At 48.5% G+C, this 23,560-nt stretch overlaps 3 protein-coding genes across 11 annotated transcripts in view; all 3 read right to left on the minus strand.

Annotated features, from left to right (window-relative positions):
• The window catches only part of TAF1 (TATA-box binding protein associated factor 1), a 29,029-nt gene extending 25,395 nt beyond the window's left edge, over positions 1-3,634 (minus strand). For 3 of the 6 annotated variants that reach the window (XM_039717445.1, XM_039717442.1, XM_039717441.1), the window contains exons 1-6: positions 3,469-3,634; positions 3,131-3,248; positions 2,479-2,595; positions 1,572-1,691; positions 1,450-1,500; positions 907-980 (exon numbers count right to left, since the gene is read on the minus strand). In XM_039717445.1, coding sequence (XP_039573379.1) covers positions 907-980; positions 1,450-1,500; positions 1,572-1,691; positions 2,479-2,595; positions 3,131-3,248; positions 3,469-3,594 — 606 coding nt within the window. In that variant the 5' untranslated portion in view covers positions 3,595-3,634. The remainder of the gene's footprint in view (positions 1-906; positions 981-1,449; positions 1,501-1,571; positions 1,692-2,478; positions 2,596-3,130; positions 3,249-3,468) is intronic. The other 3 variants (XM_039717444.1, XM_039717446.1, XM_039717443.1) reach the window with 3 other exon arrangements.
• A 180-nt stretch (positions 3,635-3,814) lies between these two features.
• On the minus strand, positions 3,815-15,930 carry LOC120506184 (rho-related GTP-binding protein RhoG-like). Of its 4 annotated transcripts, none has more exons than XM_039717459.1 (3): positions 14,002-15,930; positions 12,885-12,940; positions 3,815-8,142 (listed from the first exon to the last, which is right to left on the minus strand). In XM_039717459.1, exon 3 carries the CDS (start codon positions 8,119-8,121, stop codon positions 7,546-7,548), a length of 576 nt encoding a protein of 191 aa, XP_039573393.1. In that variant the 5' UTR covers positions 8,122-8,142; positions 12,885-12,940; positions 14,002-15,930; the 3' UTR covers positions 3,815-7,545. The 4 variants fall into 4 exon arrangements, with proteins under 4 accessions (XP_039573393.1, XP_039573391.1, XP_039573392.1 ...); XM_039717457.1 differs by having other exon boundaries at positions 13,861-15,930; XM_039717458.1 differs by lacking the exon at positions 12,885-12,940 and having other exon boundaries at positions 14,002-15,928.
• A 1,143-nt stretch (positions 15,931-17,073) lies between these two features.
• On the minus strand, positions 17,074-22,996 carry ITGB1BP2 (integrin subunit beta 1 binding protein 2). Its single transcript, XM_039717616.1, has 11 exons — positions 22,816-22,996; positions 22,612-22,661; positions 22,470-22,526; positions 22,028-22,176; positions 21,775-21,887; positions 21,500-21,558; positions 20,505-20,575; positions 20,176-20,278; positions 18,751-18,870; positions 18,277-18,339; positions 17,074-17,558 (listed from the first exon to the last, which is right to left on the minus strand). The coding sequence occupies exons 1-11, from the start codon at positions 22,877-22,879 to the stop codon at positions 17,289-17,291; spliced, it is 1,119 nt and encodes a 372-aa protein (XP_039573550.1). The 5' UTR covers positions 22,880-22,996; the 3' UTR covers positions 17,074-17,288.
• Positions 22,997-23,560: the final 564 nt, after the last annotated feature.

The following is a 23,560-nucleotide window of genomic DNA, read 5'->3' on the forward strand; positions in this document are numbered from 1 at the left end:
TTCTTCTAAGAACTCTCTTAAAAAGGTAAGAAATTATTTCTAAATTAACTGACATATTTAGGTAACAGGAATTAGAACCAAAGATTTGCAAATATACCCTATTAATGGTCTCTGTTAATCTGTTACACTGATCTGTTACATTTCTTTTCCCAAGGAAATGTTTATATGACACCATTCTGTCCACCTCTGCTTATCCATGTAAACCTTCTTTCCAAAACTCCCACAGATTATTTACAAACCCTTTATCCAGTTTCAATGACTTGTCATGAAGACCAAAAGTCTCAGCCATAGTTAAACTGCTAACAGGTTAAATGGACACAAAAGTCTGCTTTTCCTCTATTCTTGACAGCTTTAAAACTTCCAAAATAATTACTGAAATACATAAACTGCATTTTCTATTTGGGAACGTTTAGTAAAGAATTGTAATGAATTTGCTTTGTGCAAAACCCAACCATTCTTTGAACCAACTTGCTTTGAGGTGATTTCTAATTTATGCTCAGAGCAATTTCAAGAGAGAATTAAGTAAAGATACCGATCACAAATTGTTACAGGAAAAGCACACCAAGTTCAGGACAGCATAAAAGGAGGAGCAAGTATTTACCAGAAAAGCCAGGAAGCAGACAGATTAGCACTGGTTTTTAATCATCTGGCAAAAGTAACAAATCAACAGGCCTTTGCTATGGTCACCAAAACATTCACACCCTGATTTACAGAAATTTCTTTAAGAAATTCCTGGAAATGGCAGGAATATTATTAGATAAAATCAATCTGGAAACAGCAGCACACAGAAACTAAAGAAAGTACTGAGTGAGCAAGAACATCTATGTGATTACTGAGCAGACACCCCTAAGCACTGTACAACGCATATTTAGAGGATACATCTCTTCCACATATCTCTTACAATACCTTGCCTGGTCGAAATTCTGGGAAGAGCTCTGTAACACTTGGCAACTGTTTGGTAGCATCTCGCTGCATGATTCCTGCAAGAGGAAGTGTGAGTTTGCCTTCCTTGGATTCTGCCTGCCTGGCTTCTTCAGGTCCCATCTCTGACTCAGAATCAGAGCTGCTGCTGAAATCCACCTTGTGGGAGGCAGCAGAGGAAGGAGCAATGATGGAGGGCAAAATGATACCGTCTCCATCTTCAGATACTACAATAGAACAAGTACCTATAAACAAACAGGCCTCCTCCCTCTCCCCTAGCATAACCCCATAGTGCCACGTTTACTGTTTATATGAAGTTATGCAAAAATTAAGCCTGTTCAGGCGTTCTAAGTACCATTCTGGCTTAACCTTTCATTTTATCCTAAGCGTTCCAGGTGAATTCCCCAGCCACAACTGAGAGGATGAGATAAAAAAAACCAGTTTCATTGTCAATATGGGCATTTCAACAGTCACTGGAAATACAATACCCCAGGCTTCAGGCAATCCTGGGCCACCACAAACACTCACCTCCAGGTGCAGCCTGCAGACCGAGTCTGGGTGACGCGCGGTGCCGCACAACTGCCACACAGAAGAGCTCACTTTCTTCAGACATTCACATTGCCAGAGACAAGAAGAAAGTCCTCACTCACCAGTGGCAGCTGCATCCTTTTCATCTTCTTTTTTTCCGGGTACTGGAGGGGGTGGTGGTGGTGGCATCAGCTTGGAATCAATGTCTTCACAGTCAGCATCGTAATCATCCTCATCTTCATCTAACCAGCCAGGGCAGGAGACCAGATGTTAAGCAGATAATAAAACAAAACCAGGCACCCTTTCCATTTATTCTGTCTCAAACCTGATGGCATAGACACCATTCTTATCTGGTAACTAGATGAAAACTCTTAGCAGTTCAGCCTCCTGCACAAATGCACTTGCAAAATGTAAATTTAAAAAATAGCAGGAAGGAAGGACAAAGAGAAACTGGCAGAAAGATGACTGAAGCACTTAAAATCCATGTGTATGTATATATTCTGCTATGACCTCCTTTTACTCACAATTTGCCTATGTGTTTATATATTCTGCTATCACATCCTTTTTTTCACTCTTTGTAGAAGAAATAAAGAAAAGGTGGGTTAAAAAGTCAAAATCACCTTTATATCTCACTAACCACAAAAAGTCACCAGAAAGATTAAGTGTAGGACATCTTTAAAGAACATGCCAAGATGTAGCATTTCCACTAGCAGCTACTGAAATGGAAAAACTGCTTGTTTTTGAAATCACATTCTAGGCTAGAATACAGACAGAGACACCTGGGACCAACAAAAAAACCAAGGTACTTTCTGCAGACTCTTAAAAATAAATTCAGGAGTAAAACAGGAGAGAGACACTAAGATTGAAGTGACTCCAATTAGGAACAGATTCCTTAAAAGAGGAAGACAGCAAGCAGTGGCTTCATCCAGTGAAGAGAGTTTCACAACAGCTGATACTGAGCTCCTGAAGCAAGGAGTGAAAAGCACAATGCCCCAGCACAGCCCCCACAGCAGAGCTGCTGCCCCTTACCTGGCCTTCGGGCTGGCTGCAGGCTGCCCATGGCCTGCTTGTACCGACGGCTCTCATCCTCGGCCACCTCAGTGATGTCTGAGTAATCAACAGCATCCTCGGTGCTCTTAACCCAGCCTAGGAGGAACACAAAGCTTTATCCCAACCTGTATTAGTTACATCAGGCTTCACTAGGTGCTTATGAATCCTTTGCTATGCTTCCTTTATTTAAAAAAAACAAAACTATCTGATTGGCATCTCCCACCAGAGTACTGTTCCCCTCATTCTGATCAACAGTTCTCATGGCTCTGAATTTCCCCTAAAGGATTGGTAAGCAAGCAAATTTAGCACAGTGAGCTATCACTTACTCGTGAAAACTGCTCAACAAGTTCAGAAAGAGATATCACAATGCTGTGTGCCAAGTAGGCTTCTTTAACGCAAACGCAGATTAAACTTATTTATGAAGGAGGAGAGACAAGTAAAAGAAAAAATACTCATAAAAAATGAAAGTGAACAGGTGCAGAATTGATTGGGACTCTGTTTGGCAAGGTGGAGAAGGGAAGGCGTTTGACAGGGCCCCTGAGCAGAGCCCACCGCGGTATTCCCCGCAGAGCCGGGTGCATTTCGTTCTCCCCAGCAGGAGCCGTGAGCCCGCAGCCCCCCAGCGCCAAACCTTCCTCGTCCAGCTGCGCCCCCTCGCTCTCGGCGCTCTCCTCCTCGCTGGCGGTGATCTCGGTGATGAGGTTGCCCAGCCCCAGCACGCCCAGCCCGGCCAGGTGCTTCTTGGATTCCTGGGGAGACCAGAGCCGGGGGCTGCGGGTGCCGCCTGGGGGCTGCCCCGAGCCCCCCCGGGACACCCCGAGCTGTCCTGGACACATCCCGGCAGAGCCCGGGGTACCCCGGTCCGTCCCGCGCAAAGCGGCTCAGCCCGCTTCACCCGGGATAGCCCACAGGTGGCCCCAGGCACCCCGGCTCCCCCCGCCGTGCCTCACCGGAGCGACACGGCCCTACCTTGTCGAGGACGCTGTCCCCTTCCAGCTGCCCCGCCTCATTGATGTTGCCGAAGAGGAAGCCGGCCAGGGAGAAGGGCTCGGCGCGGCCGCCGTCCGCCTCCTCCTCGCTCTCCGAGTCCGACATCGCTGCCCGACACCGAGAGCGAGCCGGAAACGGCGGCCGGAGCGGCCCGGCAGCGGCCCCGCCCACAGCGCCCCCGCGCGGCCCGGCGCAGCGCGCAGGCGCAGCCGCTCCGCGCTCGCCAGAATTCCTTCATCGCCTCAGGGAGCGGGCCCGGCTTCCCCGGGAGAGAGCTGCCCTCAGCACCGAGCGGGACAAACAGCAGGCGAGTCAACGCGACAGCCAGAGAGGTGAGGAAAGGTTTATTACAATGTCATTACGCATAATTTATAAAATAATAATAATAAAAAAAGGAAAAGATCCTTTGAAACTGTTAGATGTAATACAAATTATTTTATAGCGTAAAATCAAGTTGCCAGTGTATGTACCAGTACCACACTTCAGAGCCTGGGCTCCCCTGCTGGGTGGTGCTCGCTGCCCGGGCTGGGACCCTGTGAGAGCCGTCCCCTTCTCGGGGTCAGCCCAGGCAGCACCAAGGTTCTACAGTGAGGTTTGTTTAGCACCCGGACACAGAGCACAGGGAGGTTCTTCTAGTTTAAATCTCATAGAAACAGCTACAGCTCTAAACTGAAGAAAGCACTTCCAAATCTAAGCACACCGCGTGGATATCCTTTGGACACACAGTTCCTGAACTGCTCAGCTTCAGATGTGTTTAAAAAAAATAAACCAAGTGGTTCAGAAATAATTCACAAAGCAAAGGTTAAAATCTGTGTCTTCACAGTGAGTCTCTTCTGTGAATTAAGACATACACATTGCATCTCTGTTCAGTAACAAACCCAAGGACCTTGGACCGTTCAGGAAACCCACACTGAGTTTTCTGACCTCCCAAAACAAGACAAAATCCAACCATGGGATTATGCCAAGTCTGTATTTTTCAACTGCCCACAGAAGAAAAATAAAGCATGGAAGAAACAGAACTGATTGTAAACTGAAGCACTGGACTACTTACAAAAAAAGGACCAAGAATTCCAGGGAGGGGGAAAAAAAGGAAGGAGGATCACGAAAGGAGAATGCCCACTGAAAGGAAAAGCTTGCTGGATTTGTTCTGAAGCTCACCCTCGTGGAAAGCAGAGGCTGGAGGAAACCAGCTACTAGCCAGGAGTTTTACCCCTGTCAGAGGGTGACAGAAATAGAAAGCATTTAAATAACCAGGTTCTCCAAAGTGAGTAAAAAGTCTTTGATGGTTCAAAGTTCCCTCTGCTCATTTTCATAACTGTCCTGTTATTCTCCTCAGCACTGTTGTGGAATCCATCTGCTAAGTAATCTAAGTGGGGATAAGGTGTTCTGGCATAATGTAATCAACAGTGTAAGCAAATCAAATAAATTGATTAAGTAGTTGAATTTTATCTCGCTACACTCTCTTCCAGTTCACTCCAGGAAGGCTGCTTGAGCCTACAGAAATGGAGGGGTTGTGCAATAATACTTGCTCACAAGATTTCTTCTCCACAAAATGCATGTAATTCAGTTAGGAATAACCACAAAAAGGCACAGGATTAAAAGATTTCAGTATGTAAAAAAGTAAAAACTTTTAAAAACAGTAGTAGCTTCAGTACAAAACTGCAAATATATGTAGCCAAAAAAAAAAAAGGTAGACTTTTAATTTCAGGCACCTCTTAAGACTAGTTCAAACGTATCACAGACTTTCAAAAGTACATTTCTGAATAAAGCAAAGGTTATGGGCTTGCACCGGGGTCACTAGACAGTTGATTCAGGTCTGACCAGCATTAAAACAAACCACGTGCACTGGCTTAAATAAATACATTTTAAACATGATAAAGTCTATTTGCTCAGTTACTTAAATTTACCTACAGAAAATAATCTTGAATTACAAGGCACAGAGTTAATTGCTGCCTGCAAGCCCAGCCCACACTAAAGGCCTACAGCTAAAGCAAAGGCAGAAGGTGGTGAGTAGAGGTTAGCTCAGTGAATTCTCTACAGCCTTCAGGGCAGGAACCACATCTGGAACAGCACTTCCTCTGCAAGTGCAAGAGGCACAAAGACACTCCAGGCCATGGCACTTGGTGAAGAAAAACGTGCAGAGTGTGCAGGCTTCTGCAGGCATCCTGCAGAAGGGTGTTTTGGTGCTGCCTGTGCTCAGCCTTTGGAACTCTGTGTTGGTTCACTGGCCACAGCACCAGTACTTGGACTAACTGCAGTTTATAACCTGTGGGTTTCACTTGGCTAAAGCAGCACCAGAAGGAGCACGTCTCAGATTAAAAAACTGCAGTTAGCGTCAGCATCAGTTACACCAGCTGAAGAAAGGCACATCCTCTTCAAACAGAGGAATCAGGGCACAAATACCCACATTTCTATCCAAATAGTGGAATTAGGCACAAATGCAAACGTTTCTATCCACCTGGTATTTTTGCCAGCATCAGATAAGGCAAGGTCAAATTAACACAAGATCCCTAATAACCTTGTTGATGTATTTTCTGTTATCTTGCTAAAATGAGGCACTTTTTTTTTTTTCCTGACCAGGGTATACACCAGTGCAGTTTTGCATGTGTGGGAATCACAAGAAAAAAGCAAGTTCTGAATGACCAATTGAGGCTGCAGGCAGACAAAGACAGCACTGTCAACTTCAGACAACAAAGCCCAGTCCAGCACCAGTGGTTTCACACAAAGTATCTTTGAAGCATGCTGCTTTCATGCCACGGAGCTGGAAGGTTGAGTCTAAGGAAGGGCTCATGCGCTCACTCCTCAGCTGGTCCCGGAACCACACATAAAGAACAGTGCACATCCTGAAAATAAAAGCCAGCTGCCACTTACTAGAGCTGCTAAAGAAGGTTAAAAAGTATGTAAATAGAACTTCAGTTAAAAAGAGTGTATAAGAACTGAGCATCCAGGAGAGGAGAAAACCACCCAGGTAATCCTATCCAGTGACTGGCTAACCATTACAGACTGAACTGAAAATAGGAAGAAGCAGGGGTTCCTGTAAACAGAACCTCCAAATTTTCTGTCAGCCTTCTCACAGAAAAACAACAAAGGAATTTGCCATAAAAATCTCAGATGGTGGCCCCAAGAATGTTAGGAATTTAAGCACTTGCTCAAGAGCAAACAGGCTGCTGTCAAGTCTCTGGGATTCATCAAAAGGATTACACTGAAAATCTCATTTTGAGAAGTGTCATCCTAAATACCTCAGTCAGCCTGAGAAGGTAATTGTTAAAACTTTATTCTCAGGGTGCAACATCTCTTTGGACAGTGAAATAAAATCTCAGTTTAGAAGATTATGGAAGACTTGAATCTAAACTACTCTTCCACTTCTTCACCTCAAAACTATGAAAATCACTCCTTTGACTGAGTCATCATTATTCTAAGTTCCTTACATAAGGAGAAATCAGCTCCTGCTTCTATTAATAAATCATTGCAGGTATTCCCTTGGTCTTGCTCATTGCATTAACCATGCCTCATGCTAACTCTTCAGACAATCAATCACAGTTCACTACAAGGTGAATCTCAGTAATAGTTCAGGCATTTTTGCAAGTAAACAAATTGTTTTCAAGCTTTAAATTGACAAAACAACTGGACAGCCAGACTTCTGTTTGTAAAACAAATTCAATCAGTAAATAAAGGATGGGAAAAGCAGCAGCTACACTTAAAGCAAAGTTATCAGGATTTGTGCTTTTCAGCAAATCTAGTAACTGATGCCTGTCTAGTAAAGAAGTGGCTTCAAAGAGGTCTCCTCTTTTATTTTACTCCACTAAAATAATCAAGTGATCCCTGGAGAAGCTGGAGACTGGAACTTTAGAAATAGAGTAGGTGTTTGACCTCTCAGTTGGAAAAAAAAAAACCTGTTCTGTTTCAGTTTCCCTGAAGCAGTAAGACTGCAAGAATATTCATTGTATAAACCCTTTCTGCTTAGAGCTGTTAGTGCAAGATGCAAATCTTCAATTTAACTCGTTAGAAAGCCCTCCAAGATTCTAGTCAACTTCCAACATCCATCACCCAAGGCAACTACAATAGGACACATTTTCTTGTGTTCTTCTTTGTCACAGGATACAGAACTGCACGGACAGCCTCAGCAAACACCTCCCGAACCCCCTCCTGATTCAGCGCCGAGCACTCCAAATATTTGACTGCTCCAATTTGTTTGGCCAGCGAAGTCCCCTGCTGCGGGGTAGTGGGAGCCAAGCTCTGCTCTTTCAACTTTTTAACCGTTTCCAGGTCACTTCTCAAGTCTCTCTTCGTGCCCACTAAAAGGATGGGGACGTTTGGACAGTGGTGAGAAACTTCAGGGTGCCATTTGTGCCGGACGTTGGCGTAGGAGGAGGGGCTGCCGATGGAGAAGCAGATGATGAAGACGTTGGTTTGGGGGTAGGAGAGCGTGCGCAGGCGGTCGTACTCCTCCTGGCCCGCAGTGTCCCAGAGGTTCAGGCTGACTGTCCGGCCATCCACGGTCATCTGGGCACTGTAGTTGTCAAACACAGTAGGGATGTACTCCTCTGGGAAGGCGTTGGTGGTGTAGCTGATGAGGAGGCAAGTTTTTCCCACCGCGCCATCTCCGACCACCACGCACTTTATAGTCTGCATTCTTCACCCAGAAACAAAGTCCTGCTCAAAGCAAGAAGAGAGGAGTTAGGTAAAGGACACTCGGTGGCATTCACTGTAAAGATAAGCTTTAGAAAGTGTTTTTAATATATAGCTGAGGATTTCTTATCACATTCAGTGTCTCAAGCCCCTCTGAAGAGCTCGGGGCTAGAAAGACAATAGTGAAATGGAGATGCAATGAGTGGAGAGCTAAGTGACAATTGGCTGCATTCCAACCATGTAAGTACAAATTAGCCAAATTCCCACAGTCTTGCCTTACTGCCAGACTGTTTCCCACAGGCAAAAGGACAAGTCCTTAGAGGCACCTGCAGCTGGAAAGGGATTGTGACCCAGTAACAAGATACTCTGTCGTTTGTAGGTTCACACACCCACCTCTGTACACACACACACTCTCCAACACTCACACTTGCCTACACAGTCTGCTGTCTAAACAGTGTACCACAAAGAAAGGTCCCAAAGTTATAAATAAAATCAAGGTATTCATTTCTGGGCTGCAGTGCTACTGTTTACAATAATAGTTCACTACGCTCAGATCAATCAGTCCTGAATAAACTACATTATTTACAGGACACCAGATAAAAGATTCAGAAAGCAGCACAATCAAGAAAAGCTGTTCTTTGAAATCTAACTAGCCATAGTAACCCAGATTAGAATCCATAAAGAATTTTTCTAAAGAAGCCAAGAACAGATTACACTCACTAATCACTGATAGAACAAGCAGGACTTAATAGGCTTGAGTTACTTGGTGTCCTCTAAATAATGAGCATAAGAAAAATACATGTCCTAAAAGATCAGCACTCAAACAACTTTCCTGGGGAGTTGTTACTTGGGAGATACTTGAGACTCAGAGATTTCCCATATCCCTTTCCTGACACGTGAAAGGTAGGTGTGACAATTAAACTGATTCAGTCTGAAACACAATAAATTTTAAACTTTCATCACATGAACAGCAAGAAGTTTGAAAATAGCATGGAACTAACTACAGCCAGTCATTTGTTGTACATTTATTGTGTGCTGGAGCTTCCACTGCTAGCCTGAACAAGAAGGAACTTGCATCTGCCTTCTCACCCAAATGCCTTTGAGGTACTATCAGTAATCCTCAACTTGCAACCAGCAGAAAATACTCTGCTTCAAACAGAAGAGAATAAGTGGGAAGAACTTTTTAGCAGTGCCTGTTATGATACAACATGGGGTAATGGCTTTAAACTAGGAAAAGATTGATTTAGATTAGATATAAGGTAGAAGTTATTTACAGTGAGGGTGGTGAAACACTGGCACAGGCTGCCCAGAGAAACTGTGGCTGCCCCATCCCTGGAAACATTGAAGGCCAGGCTGGCTGGGGCCCTGAGCAAGCTGATCTCGTTGAAGATGTCCCTGCTCACTGCAGGGTGGTTGAACCAGATGACTTTCAAAGGTTCCTTCCAACCTAAACTAGTTTGATTGCATATTCCAGAAAGATCTCAGCTCCAACACCATCAAAGTAGCAAAGGGAATACAGAACTTCAAGACCATCCAAACAAATCAACAATTCATTCCCATTTAAGCCTCAGCTTTGTTCTTTTAGATCAAGTCTTTACCTGCATCCACATTCTCACTGGAGCACACGATTCTCCTGAACTGAGTGAAAATAGGCTACCTGAAGCTTTGCACAAAGCTTTAGCAGGCAACTGGAGTGACACTGACTGGTCACTACAACACACAGTGCTCAAGGAAGCATCAATATATGTACACAGACACTCTGGAAACCACACGTGGTGGGAAGGAACCACCTTGTGCTGCTGCTGCTGCCACAGCCTGGCGGGACTGCAGCACAGGGCAGGCTTTAAAGCCCATTCCTGCACTTCCATCAAACCCCTGAAGTACCAGAAACCTGAGTGGTGACCAACACCACTGCTTCCAGAGCAAAGGTTTTTTCCCCAAATGAGCTATCTGTGCAACAGACAATTCATTCTGACCAGTCAGTAACAAGTGACATCACAGAGATGGCAGAGCTAAGTCAGCAACAAAAGTCTCATGAAGAACCAGATGATACACAAAGCCTTTTATGTGCCCAACCCCTAGTTTCTAAAGTAAACAAATTGCAAACACTCGTAAACAGATCTCTCTTTAAAACCCAAACAGGGACTTACACCTCTTAAATCTCCATGCTTTTCTGTCCAGAGCTCTGCACAGAGTGACAGGGTATCCCCAAAGTGCACCCCAGCCTGCACACTGCCAGGAGGGACATCACAGCAGCAATGGAAAAACTCCAAAGCCACCCCAGCCCATCAGCAGCTAGCACAATCTGATTCAAAATGTCTAATGAAACCCGGTTACTCAAAGATTACTTTGTTGGTGTTTTATTTCAGAGGTCATTAGAGCTTTCAATTTGGAAATCGGTAATAAAGTAACAAAAAAAGCCTGAAACATGAATGCTCTTTTCAGGGCACTAATACCTTGAATCACCTCACTAAAACTCGGATTTTAAAAGAGCAACATTTGCAAGGGGAAATAACTCCAGGCAAACCTGCCAAGGCATTGGGCAAAGTATTAACTACACAAACACAGCTAAAGAGCTTGGAGGCTTTTAAGTGTGATTCTCTGAAGGGCCCCTTTAAAGGAGGTTGCCTGAGCTGAAAGGAATCGTGTGTGGCATATGCAATACAGAAAAACAAACACGCACCAGGACACACATTCCTCGTATTGAAACACAAAATTTAGATAAATTAATCAAAAAGCAAAGAGTAGAAAGAAGCTACTTGACTCCAGAAAACTATGTTGTAAGCAAGGGTAGTTTGGTTAAAGATTTATATATGGAACACAAAGAATGTTTTAGTTTAAGTCACAACCAAGCAAATTAATATTCCCTCCATCAGGTCTTGTCTATTAAATCCATGTATTTAATAATTCATAATATATGAAATCTCAAATTATTTTTAGTAAACAATTTGCCTACAATAAAACTCTCATAAGATAGTAAAAAGCCTGGGTTCAAATTTGCATGGAAAATTCCTATTTCTTAAGCACCCTTGAAGTTGGCACTGCATGCTATCTAAACATAAATATACATTGGAAAAAAAAATACTCCAAAAACAAAATTACCATCAAATATTACCAAGAGTAGGAAAATTGGTATAGGGTTTGTTTGGGATGTTTTTGGTGACCTTCAAAAGAATTTTTGGGGAAACTTTTGAAAGAAAAACTCCACATATGACAAGTAACAAGAACTCAAAGAAAGAAAAATACAGATTAACACGTCAATACATTAAAAAAAACCAACATTTAGAAACAGAAAGCTGGGCACAAGCTTCAAAGCCAAGTTGAAAGGTTATGCAGCAAGAGAAACAAGTGAACAGAAAATCCAAAGTAGCGAGAGGTAATCTGGGTTCCTTAGTCCTTGCAGAGAATAGACTTTTATTACAGTTGAGGTTCTAGCACTTACAGCAGAATAGGAACCATTTTCAGATTAAATAATAATATTTTTTAAAAAGCAACCAGGAAAAAAAAAAAGAAAAAAATCCCCCCACCAAATCACCCCACGTAGAAATGTTGTGCAAAAATACTTAGATAAAAGTTATTTCTATCTTGTCCATCAATGACTTTGAATTTGAAAACTGGCATTCCCTGTTTGGGTTAGCTGCCTTCTCAGAAGATGCTGCAAAGTCTGACTTCACTGCCTGCACACCTGGCACTTCCTCTGGAATGTGCAAGATTTCAACATGTCAAGACATCATCTGAAGAGCTGCTCCCGTTCTGACCTAATTAAGCATTTTCTGGTATCATTAACATGGACAGTTTGCTCTCCAGACTAACATTTGCTGGGGAAATCCACTGCTTGGAACACACACACAGAGCAACTTCACGTTGCATCAAATTTTTTTTGTGGTAGAGAAGCAATTTCTAGATCTTCCCTTCAATACTCCTGAAGGGAAGTTCCCTGTCTGCTGAGAGAAGGGAGAATACAGTGACAGAAAAGAGAGAAAACAGGAACCTGGATCCTTTGCAGTTTTCTAGATTTATGCTTTTTATACTTCCTACACTTCTAGAACCCCTTTGCAGAACTACTTTTTACAGGGCACGCCTCTGCCTTTGCTCTGCTAACCTCAGATGCCTCTTTGCTAGGTGGATTTCTGCTCTGATATTGCTCTTTGATAAACTCACTCTCACTGAGTTTGTCAGCTCTTCCTTCCTTCTCTTTGCAGTTTAGATAGGGCCCCATTTTGGCCAAAACTGAGCAGAAAACTCTCTAATTCAGCTGAAATCAGCTGTGCTGAGCTGTGTCATTCTGCTCAGCCATCACGTTTCATCAAGCCCTCACTGTTTTGGAGAACCAGATCCTGCTTTACCAGGGGCAGGCAGAAATTAAGAAATCGAAACAATTTAATTGCTCATCTTTCAGTAACAAAAACTAGATCAGAGACAATTCACTCTGTCTGCCTGAAACATGAAGTCAGGCAGGAACTTTCAACAAAGAGCTGGGTGGATAGAGCTGTTCTAAATATATCACACCATCCTCACCCATGCAAAGGAGTTAATTCACATGTGCAGCTTACCCACCAGCCCTGGCAGGGAAGAGAAAGGGGCTCTCAGCAATTTAATCAAGACTCTGTTACTATCCCACAACAGCTCAGCTTACTTGCCATTGTTTTAGGCAAGTGCCAAAGGGATGGAGAAGTGCCAGGCTTTCAGAATGCGTGCCAAGAAAGAGCAGAAAAAGTTAAATAGGAGACCTCATCCCTCATATCCTCCAGCAATGAATGACCTACTTGGACTTCTCAGTGCCTCTCAAAGTTTTCACACCACTTTCTGTCCTGCCATTTACCTGCAAGAGAAACAAAACTGCAACAGTCTGAGTGGCTGCAGAGGGGAAATGTCCACAAGGGAAGGCAGATTTCAGCAGCACAGCAGGAACTGTGCAGCCCAGCACCCAGGCTCCACGTGAACAAGAGAACTGAGGGAGCTTGCTGTCTCCCAAGCTCTTCGCCTATAAATTCAGCTCCCAAGCACACAACAGAAGTGCAACTCTCACTGGTTGTTCCTTCAGTGCCAATGCTAGAAAGCCCTTCATGCCTTTTGACACAAAAAGTTGTTTCTAGGAAATAAAAGAAAACCCTCAAAACCTTTCAAATACTATTTTTTAAATCTCTACCTCTGTCAAATTAGGCTGAAATTGGTTTGATTTAAAGACTTTTTTTTCCGGGGATGAAACTCACATAAGCAATATTTCTTAGGAATCTACAGTGAAAATGAAGTCATCTGCATGAGGTATTTGGGCAACTCACCTACACAAACCTCCTACTACAGGCACTCATACTCCAAATTTTATAGCAGAGCAATGATATTAGTGACCAAACATCAAACACCTTAAATTCCATGAATCCAAGACCTTGAATGGATCATTAATATTTCCAAAAGGCATTAGCTCATGGAAGAGATGCACGGCTGAAACAGTAACACTGTGAGGAGGTGCAGCTGCACAGCCCACAGGAACTCAAACCCAAGACTCCAGCAGACATCCAGCTCCCCAGTTATGAATGTGACACATATCCTGCCACAACCAAAACCTGCAGAATATTAAACTTGCATTTCCCTCCTGCAACCACGTGCAGAGGCATGGATTAATCAAGACAGGGAGCCTTCACAGTTTATTTGAACACAAGTGACCCTTTGATGGTGAGCACAGCAAAGGTGTGAGAACAGAGCCAGGGCTGCAGGGTGCTGTGCCCACAGTCACTAACTCACCTCCTGGTGATCCAAGCAACTTGCACAGGTCCTGGGGGTCACAGTCAGCTCATAAAAAGTTAATAACCATGTCCTTCCCACCTTCCACAGATTCTGACAAGGCCTTAGTCACTACTGCTGGCTAAAAGAAACAAACAGTACCTCAGACATAAAGTTTTGTGGAGAGGCGTTTTAAGCTCGTTGCAGGATGAATGATAAATCCAGTTTAAGCATTCTTGATTCCTATTTGAGGGAAAAAGAAAAACAAAGAACTGTTAGTGTGTCCTCCTATCATCTTTTGTCACCTGGCATTTGCTGGCAGTCTCAGTCCTAACAAAGCCACTGTTGTACATGAAGGGCAACGTTACACCAGGAAAATCTCAGCTTCTTTCCGTGAGAAAAAAAAGCCCCTGCACACTTTTCATGGGATTGCACTTCTCTGAGTCCTCCTCCACCCCCAAATTTCACTGGGGAGAAGGGGGGGCAGGGGAGGGAGATTTAATGACAAATAAAAACACAAACAAGAATAAGCAAAGAAAAAAACCAAGCAAAAACCAACCAAAAACAAAACGGAAACAAAATCAAACAAAAACCCCCAAATGAAAACAGAAAAACCAAAAACACAGAAACCAAAACAAACAAACAAACAAAAACACACTTGCTCAATCTATACCAATTTTTTCAAAGAGTTTTGGTATGACTAAGACAGGAGTTAATGCATGCATTCAGTGTGTATTTTATCATGGCTTGTGCACTACAATACTGCAACCATTGCCAAGTCTCATTTGCATCCAGTATTGCAATTCTAAAATGTGAGCAAAAGTTACCAGAGTCAAGGAGTCCTCCAGCAGTTCATCAGATTTACACATACTGGCATGTAAAGTAAAAGAATACTCCCTGTAAAGGTACAAATCTTCACGTGACACCAGATTGTGTGAAAATACTTTGGACCCCGAAAGAATCACGGCCTCATCACGTAAGCAAATCAAACCACACGTTCAGCTTCCTCCTACTAATTGCAAACCTTCTGTTGTTTTTCCAGGATCTCTGTAAAGTTCCTTCTATGAATAATATTTAAAAGTTTTTTTTAAATGGAAATATTAATCTAAAATGTATCTCATAATCTTGAATTCCATGTAGAAAAACCGCTGTGCTGGTGAACAGTGGCAGACTGGCTCCAAAGCATGCCTGCAAGTGATGTATTTTACATCTCACACGGAAGAGAACGTGAGCTTTTTAAAAATCAAAAAATGAGCTTGGGGCAAAGAGCTCATGATGCTGCCACAAGAAGTACTGCACCCCAGCCCAGGACACACATTACAAGCAGAAGGTACACATTAAAACACTTAAATGAAAGCATTTAAAGCTTTTTTATAACTCAGAGTAATTATGGTGGGAATCACAAGGGTTATAAAGAATAAACAGATACTGATTACTCACTGGTTCCTGAAAAAAAAAACCACCAAAAACCAAAACAAAAAAACCCAACCAAACAAAACCAGAAAACAACGCAGGGAACAAAAACAGAAAGAGAGAAGTTCAGAACAAATAAAAAGCAGCATTGCTTCTCGGGGTTTGAGGTTAAGCAGGAACTCAGCACAGGTTGCTATAAAACTGAAAGCGTGCAGAAGAGAACCGCTGAGCTGATGGAGGGCAGCTCCGTGGCAGCTGCCACATGAGGCAACACCTGGCACCCCCAGAGTGTTTCAGGTCACCACCTTGCACTGTTCTCCCTGAGACAGCACTTTGCCAGATTCTGGAGAATAAATCCAACCTTCCCATCCTCGGTATCCCTCCCTCCCAGCAGCGAAGCAGGGACCTTCCCAAAGGCCACCTCAACCTGTGCCAACTTTTTATGGCACTCGCAGGGAGCAGAGGTCGCCTTAAATTCGTCGCGGTGCTCCTGATAGGGATTAGCATCGCGCTGCAACAGCCCAGCCCGGCACCCGGGAAGGGGGAAAGCGCGACCTGCCTCCCCTCGGAGCAGAGCGAGGCTCGTCCCGAGCCCTTCCCCGGCCCCGCACCGGCACACCCAGCCCCGCAGGCAGCGCGCATCCCGGAGCCCTGCGGGCGCGGAGCAGCCGGCACGCCACGCGGGCTGCCCGGCCCCGGAGCCGGCCGCGTCCCGCCGGGAGCGGAGCGGGACAGCCCCTCGGGCCCGGCCCGGGAACGGAGCGGGACAGTCCCTCGGGCCCGGCCCGGGAGCGGAGAGGGGCAGCCCCTCGGGCCCGGCCCCGAGCAGCGCCTCGGGTCCGGCCCGGAGCCCCCCCTGTGACCCTGCTGGTGCTAAATTCGTTATTTTGTAATTATGCCTTGTCCGGATATGTCTTGAGCTAGGGGGTTTGGTCTGACTTCAGAGCAGCCCCTGGGGTCCGGCCCCGAGCAGCCCCTCGGGTCCGGCCCGGAGCCCCCCCTGTGACCCTGCTGGTGCTAAATTCGTTATTTTGTAATTATGCCTTGTCCGGATATATCTTGAGCTAGGGGGTTTGGTCTGACTTCGGATGATTTCTCAGTAGATTCATTTCAAAACCCATAAGCAGAAATACGCACGCGTGTCTGTGTGCACAGCCACCAATACCTAACATACACCCTGGATAGTATCCTTAATAAAGATAATGCTGCCAAAAGGAAAGGATGGCAAAAGAGAGTGTTCGCTTTTGCTTTCTCTACACGAGACTGTCCAGTTAAGCGGCGCTGTGGCAGAGCACTGTTGGGTTTCTCGCACGGGTGAATGCTCCGGTCGGTGCCGTGCGCCGCCCTCCGCCCCGTTCCCGTTCCCGAGCCGCGTTACACAGCGGCTCCCGGGGCATCCCCCGCCTCCGCAGCCCGGCCCGGGCCCCTTGGGCATCCCGCTGCTCCCCGGGGGGTTCACGCCTCTGAGGGGCTGTGCACCGGCGGCGGTGACGCTCCCGTGACACTCCCGGTGACGCTCCCGTGGCCGCCGTCACCGTCTGCCGACAAAGAGCCGCAGGGCCCGGCTTCCCCAGCGCCGGAGAGGGAGGCGGCAAGAGCCTACACTCAGCTCAGCACCCCCAGAAGCGGCAGGGAAGGCTGTGTCCGCCCCCAGAAATGCCAGGGTCAGGGACGGTGCTGGGCTCTGACACCCAGTCCCCAGGGACACGAAGGTGCAGCCCCGGGGATTCCTCCTGTCGTTCCTCCTCAGCCAGGCACACAAGAGGAAGTGACAGCAGGCAGGGTTTGGCCTGCTGATGTTCCTTAAGCACCCCGCACGGATTTCAGAGGACAACCTTTGCTCTGGGTGTTTATTAATAGTCCCTTCCGACCCGGGGAGAGGCCATGCTGCAGCCTGCACACGGCTCTGGACTAGGTCTGCTCTTCTGGAGCTGGTGCCAAGGTGCCCAGCACTCAGGGGGTCCAGGAGACCTGCAGAGAGACTTGGACAAGGGATGGAGGCACAGGGCCCAGGGAATGGCTGAAGCACTTGAGCATCAGTTACTCGGTGTTATCATATCTGGTGTTCCCATCTCCAACTCTTCTTCATCTTCCTCCTCGGACCAGCTCAAGCTGTCATCAGAGTCCTCATCCTGCACAGCCCCGGGCTCCTCGGTGTTTGCAGCTTCCTTCTCTTGCTCACCACAGGACTGCATCTTGCTTTGGGGGAGCTCCAGCCTGGCCCAGGAGCCAGGGCTGGCTTTGCAAAGCGTGATCTCCACCTTGGCTGGGACCATGCTCACAAAGCTCTTCTCCACATCAATGGTCTGGAGAGGGAAAGGCACAGTGAGCCGGGCAGGGGAGGGCAGGTAGCACACGCTCAGCCTTCAAGCCCTGCCAGAGGAGAAATCTCCCCTGTGCCAGGAGAAGTCTGGGCTGCAGCTGAGCTGAGCTGAGCTCCACACTGCCGTGCCTCAGCAGCACCACAGCGCTGTGCAGAGCTCAGCAGAGCTCAGCTTGCCCCGCAGCTGCAGCACAGCCTCTCTCTCCCCAGCAGCGAGCTGTGCTGAGACACAGCCTCACCACACCTGTCAGCAGCCCTCTGCCGCCTGCAGGCACAGCCAGCACCCGAAATGCAGACGAGAAACGCACATGCAAATTCCTGAGCCTCACTGCTGCTCCCCAGCCGGCAAGCAGCTGAGGAATCAGCCTCACAGCTCAGACCGCAGCCTGCCCGCAGCTCACAGCAGGGTTGTGGGGCAGACAGGGACCTGCCGGGCCAAAGAACATTTGGGGCAGCCTGGGACAAACCCAGAACACCTATAGGGCTGGCAGGGACCTCCAGCTCCGACCTTAGCCCTGGATCAGTCGGTGCAGCCACCTCAGCCTCCTCACAACCCCTAAGGCATTTCCCAGCAGAGATGGCCATAAATGCCTGTCTGGGCAACCCAGGCCAGGATGAAAAGCCCAGGCTGCCTCACAGAACTGCAGCCCAGCCCCATGCAGACTGCTGGAACAGGGAAATCAAAGCAAACAGGATCTTACCCCCCAGAGCTCCAGTTCTGCCTGGAAAATCTTATTCCCTTCAAAGATGACATGAGCCTCAAGCTGAAAGATCAACAGAAAATTATCTGAGAGGGTAGCACAGCACTGCCAGAGCTCTTCCCCAGACAGTGCAGCTGCCTTTCAGCACCATATTGCATCCCATCTCCTGGCTCCAGTATAATGGCCTGGTGATCCCCTTAGCCCCTGGCAACATTTCACCCCTTCCAGAGCATGGCAGGTTCCCCTCTGCCACAGGTCAAGGGACCTAAAGCCAGCAAACCCACCCAGAGGAGCTGAAAGCCAGAGCTGCTGGGCAGCTCCAGCAGTGAGGCCACCAGGCTCTCAGCTCGGGGATGGCAGGCTGGCAGTGGAGCAGCAGCCAAACAGGCCACCAAAGAGCCCCAGGCACCCCTCTGGCTCTGGGGTCTGCAAACTCAGGTGGGCCATGGCAGTGCAGATCCCCACCCCACTCACCACGGTGCGATTGGCCTTCACGCTGCTGAGGGCAGGCACGGGGTTCTTGGCATACACTGTCACCACCACCTGGCTGCCAGTTTGGTGCCAGTCCTGCCGGCACAGCACCGCCTTCTTGTCCTGCCAGGAGAGGAACCCATCAGGGCAGGGCTGGGCTCAGGCACCGCCCGGGCAGAGGGCATGGCTGAGCCTCAGGATGCTCCTGCACATCTCTGTGCTGCTGGTCCAGGCTGGCAGCAGCTAAGCAAGGGCAAACCCTGCCTTTTGTGCAGGTTTTGAGGGGAGATGGTTCATGCAAAGGTGGGCAGTCCCTGCCATGCTGTCCATCCCATGTAACATGGCACATCTGTGCTGTGCTTGGGGTTCCTTCAGGGCTCTCTAAGATCAGGGGCATCTCCTCTAGTTCCAGAGTCACTCTGCTGTGCCCAAGCTCCTAAGTGCTGTGCACAGTCAGGAGACTCAGCCTGGAGGGCAGTGCAGGGGCTGTTACTGGACATGGATCATGCCACCATGCCACATTTGGAGTCAGATAAACCCCAAATGGCCACATTTCACCTTTGTCCACCGTGTCAGGCCTGTGTTCCCAGCAGCTTATTTCTGACCAGCACAAGGACACAGACCCCCTGCAGCCCTCCACACTGCCAGCCAAAGAAATGCTCCAACAGGAGTCCTGGCCCCAGACTTAGGTGACAATTAGCACAAAACATCTGCATCACAACATCACAGCTCCTTCACTGCAGCCTCCTTTACATTCAGGATATGTTTTCTGCTCCAGAACAAAGAAGAGACTGGGCTCAGAGAGGGCTGCTGGGAGCAGTGCTGACTCAGAGGAACACAGTGCACTTTCAGGGTTATCCTGGGCTGCTTTGGTGCAACTTTCCCAGCTCAAGCTTGTTTCCAGTCAAGAACTTTCCTGGGGAAATTCACAGACACAGTATTGAGAATTGGGATCTTGTCCCCACTGCCGTGCCACAACACCATGTTGCTATGTGGATGAGATCCCTCCTGAGAAGCAGCTGCAGAGGGAAAGCTTCATTAAAGCCAAATTCAGTTACCTGCAATCATCTGTCAAAGCCTTTGGTGTTTTTCTGCAGGACTTTTCCTGTGCTCAGCCACCTGCCTCTGTGTGGCAGCCTGCAATGCTATGCTGTGTCCAGGCCAGGTCCTGCTCATTCAGATTTCTATTGCACATCTGCCCATTGGGTGTGAGAGCTGACACATCTTGTGAATGCAGAGCAGCATCTTAAAGGGCAGGTGGATGAAAACTGGGCATTCAAACCCTGTGCACTCATCTGTCAGCAATTGTGAATATTAAGACAATAAAATGCAGAAACCTGTGTGAATGCAGAGCAAGGGAAGGAACGCTCTCAAATGCCAATAATTCCAATTGTTCACATGAGTTGCCTCTGCTGAGAGCCCCCTTACCTTCTTTTCTGTCCAGCAGTGGCACCCACGGCTGCAGCCTGGCTGCTCCATGAAGGCACTGAAGTCCGTGGTTTTGATTCCACAGCAGCTCCAGTACTTCATCCTGGGGAGAGCAGGGTGGCCTGAGTGGGGTCAGGAGCAGGAGAGGGGACCACAGCAGGGTGGGGAGGCAGAGGGGCTCATAACCAGGAGCTGCCCTGTCCACCTGTCCCCTTGCAGGGGTCACCCCCAACTGCAGTGTCCATGCTGCTGGGGCCACACAGCCTTGCCATGCAGCATTTTCAGCCTGTGGCAGGGTCAGTTTGCTCTGGTAAAGGGCTGTTTCTTACCCCTCGTGGAAGACAGGAACGCCAGGATGAAAGGTACAAACCTCTGTGTTACTCTCTGGGCCCTGGTAGATCTGTGAAAAAAGAAGCAAAGTTCTATCTATGTCTCTGGCACAGGGTGATGTGGCACAGGTGACCACTCATCAATGCCCATCCCTGTAGAGGGCACAGCACGATGCCTGCCATCACCCTTTTGCCAGGTGCAGCATCTGTGCAGATTCCCCCTGGGACCATGCCCAGCCCAGCCCAGCCCTCCTCTCTGCTCCTGCTGGCAGGGCAGCCACCCTGACCTTGCCAGGACCACAGTGTCACCCCTGCCAGCCTGCCAGCAGCCCTTCTGTGCCCTTCTCCCAAACACAGCCTGCTCCCAGCCCAGGGCTTGGCAACACAAGGACAGTGGGCACGTTTAGACACCACAGAAACTCACTCTGAGGTGCACGGGGGGATTTGTCATTGCTGTCCTCTCCCCTCATTTCCAGAGCATGCCAGCCTTATGGCCTCATCTGCCTCCTGCCTCTTGCTCCCACTGCCTCGCTGCTGCTTTCCAAGCATCCATCCCTGCCACAGCTCAACCCTCCCACTCATCCTCAGGCAGGCACTGCTCCCCAAGGCAGCCTCGGGCAAAGAGAAACGGGGCTGTGCTGCATCAGTTCAGTGCAGGTGGGAATTGTTCCACGTGCATTTTGCCTACGTGCCCAATCCTGAATATGTGCTGCATTTCACTGCCAGCAACCAGCAGCAGTGAAACACAAATGTGCCACCAGCCTGGAAGCCTCTTGCAGGAAAGTGGGTGGGAGGTGACAGAGGTGGCTGCTCTCAGGGTGGGATGAGAATACAGAGCAGGTGGGCACTGCCACCTTCCACCTGCCTGACACCTGCCCTGGACCTGGACCTGTGATGCTCCTGGAGCAAGGCACAGGAGGGTAAAGGCACAGAGGGTAAAGCCACGGGAGGGTGAAGGCACAGGAGGGTGAAGGCACTCCCTGCCAGGTACTCACTGCCTTGCAGGCTGCATTCTTGCACGTGGTGCCAGCTCTCACCTGGGCAGCCTCCTCACCTGCGAGGGCAACACAACTTCACCCAGGACACACACACTGCCCATGCCTGCCCCCAAATCCTCCCCAGCCCTCTGCCAGCTCCCCAGCTGAGCACAGACCATTCCAATGTGCCTCAAGACACAGGTTTGCAGGTGGCTGAACATGCAGCACTCACTGACTGCCCTGAGCCTGTCATGCAAAACCCCGTGCTGAATTTACCATCAGCTTGTCCCTACCTGTACAAGTGCTCTCGAGTGTCTTGTCCTCAGAGGATATGTTCAGTTTCTCCAGTGCCTGCTCCAGAGACCTGGATACTTTAATTGGCAGCAGTTGTCTTGGCTCATCAGAGCTGGGAAACAGCAGCAGCAAAGGCCAAGTGGGTTTTTCTGTGATTTAAGTGTCATTGCCTCTCCTGAGAGAGCAGCAGGGCAGGACACACATAGTAGTGACACAGCAGGGCAAGACTGTTGATAGCTGAGCCTTTCTCACCTTGGTCTTTCCCGCAGCATCTTCTCAGCTGATTTTGGTCCTTGGACAATGAGCTCCTTCACTGCTTTGGCCTTTGGTTCATCTGAGGTCTTCTCCTGGCTGGAGGGCTCAGGGGGTTTCTCCTTGCTGTGAAAGCCCTTTGTGCATCCCTGAGCAGCAGAGACAAGCCCAATGACTGCTTTGTCCTCCTCAGCCTGGTGGCTGTTCCCAAGCTCTGTGAGTTTCCATGATGTGGTGGCTCAGTGTCCTGCAGGGATGGGCTCTGACCTTGCACTTTGGGAGCAGCACCCTTGGAGGGTCCTTGGAAGAGGATAGCAACTCCCTGGCTGGCAGGGGAAAAGGAACGTCCCTGACACAGGACAGGGATGGGACAGGACTGGGCAGGGGCCAGAAGGAAAGGATGGAGGAACAGCGGGTGCTCTTGGGCTGGCAGGTCGCTCACCTTTATGGAGAGGAACTCCGAGAAGTCCGTCGTGCGTTTCTTGCAACAGGACCAGCCCTAGACAGCAGGACACGAGAGGCTGCTCAGGGTGGGCAGTCCTGCTGGGGACAGGGTCACTCCCCACAGCTGCAGCCCCACTCACCTTCAGGGCATCGTGGAAAATGGGGACACCTGGGTGATACAGGCAGGAATCTGAAAAGGGAGAACAGGGAAAGAACTTTCAGGAGAAGCAATCCTGCCCACTGAGGCAGCCAGCAGCTCCTGCCGTGTGGGCTGCCTGTGCGGCCTTGGCAGCCACAGCCAGCGGCCACACAACTCCCGTTCCCTCCGGAGGGAATTCACTCACCCTCGGCGTTGTGCTCGGGGTCAAACCTCTGCCCGCAGCCCTTGTTGTAGCACAGCAGCGCCATGGCCCAGGCTGTTGGCAGAGTCCTCCCTCCTTGCGCAGGCACCGGCCGGCCTCAGCCCCGCCGGGCCCGCTCCGCTCCCCGGCCCGGGCGGTGCCTTCGGAGGCCGCCGGGGGAGGGCCGGTAACCGGAGACCGGCCTGGAGATGGACAGGGCAGCTGATACCGCCACAGGCATGTCTGTGCTGGCCCTGGGCCCAGCAGAGGCCCAGCCCCAGGATGGGCGCTGCAGGGCTGCGGTGCCATCGTGCCGGGCATCGCCCCGCGCTCATCCCTGGGGCTGGGGGGAAAACAATTCCCAGAGTCACAGGGAAAACTCACTGGTGCTGGCCTCCCCCAGCCCCAGAAGGCACAAGCACCTCCTAAACACAGGCAGCAGCAGAACAAGGCTGTGCATGAGGCCAAGACGTCTTTTAATGCTGGATTTGTGCAGCCCAGGAGTAACAGAGTGGCCAGATGTGAGAAGGAGGAGACAGTGATTATGTGGGTGATTATTATTAGATTTATGGATAATAATAACGCTACCATCTATTACAAAATATGGCGTATACAGGAAGGGTCTCTCCCATGGAGCCACAAGCTCCAGTGAGACCCACTCACTTTCTAAACTTCTCAGAGAAATCTCAGAGTGGCTCAGACCAAATCTCAGCTTTGGTTGCAGTATTTGTCTAAAGGATTATAATAC

This window comes from Passer montanus, unplaced genomic scaffold (genome assembly GCF_014805655.1).
Source record: "Passer montanus isolate IOZ18808 unplaced genomic scaffold, ASM1480565v1 scaffold38, whole genome shotgun sequence".
In the NCBI taxonomy this organism is placed as follows: Eukaryota; Metazoa; Chordata; class Aves; order Passeriformes; family Passeridae; genus Passer; species Passer montanus.

Coding starts and splice junctions, on each gene's coding strand:
- ITGB1BP2 (XM_039717616.1), bottom strand. CDS start 22,879: ATGGCGCTGCTGTGCTACAACAAGGGCTGCGGGCAGAGGTTTGACCCC. Junction 21,559..21,774: donor ACTCGAGAGCACTTGTACAG/GTAGGGACAAGC, acceptor TTGCCCTCGCAG/GTGAGGAGGCTGCCCAGGTG. Junction 18,871..20,175: donor ACTGCTGGACAGAAAAGAAG/GTAAGGGGGCTC, acceptor CTCTCCTGGCAG/GACAAGAAGGCGGTGCTGTG.
- LOC120506184 (XM_039717459.1), bottom strand. CDS start 8,121: ATGCAGACTATAAAGTGCGTGGTGGTCGGAGATGGCGCGGTGGGAAAA.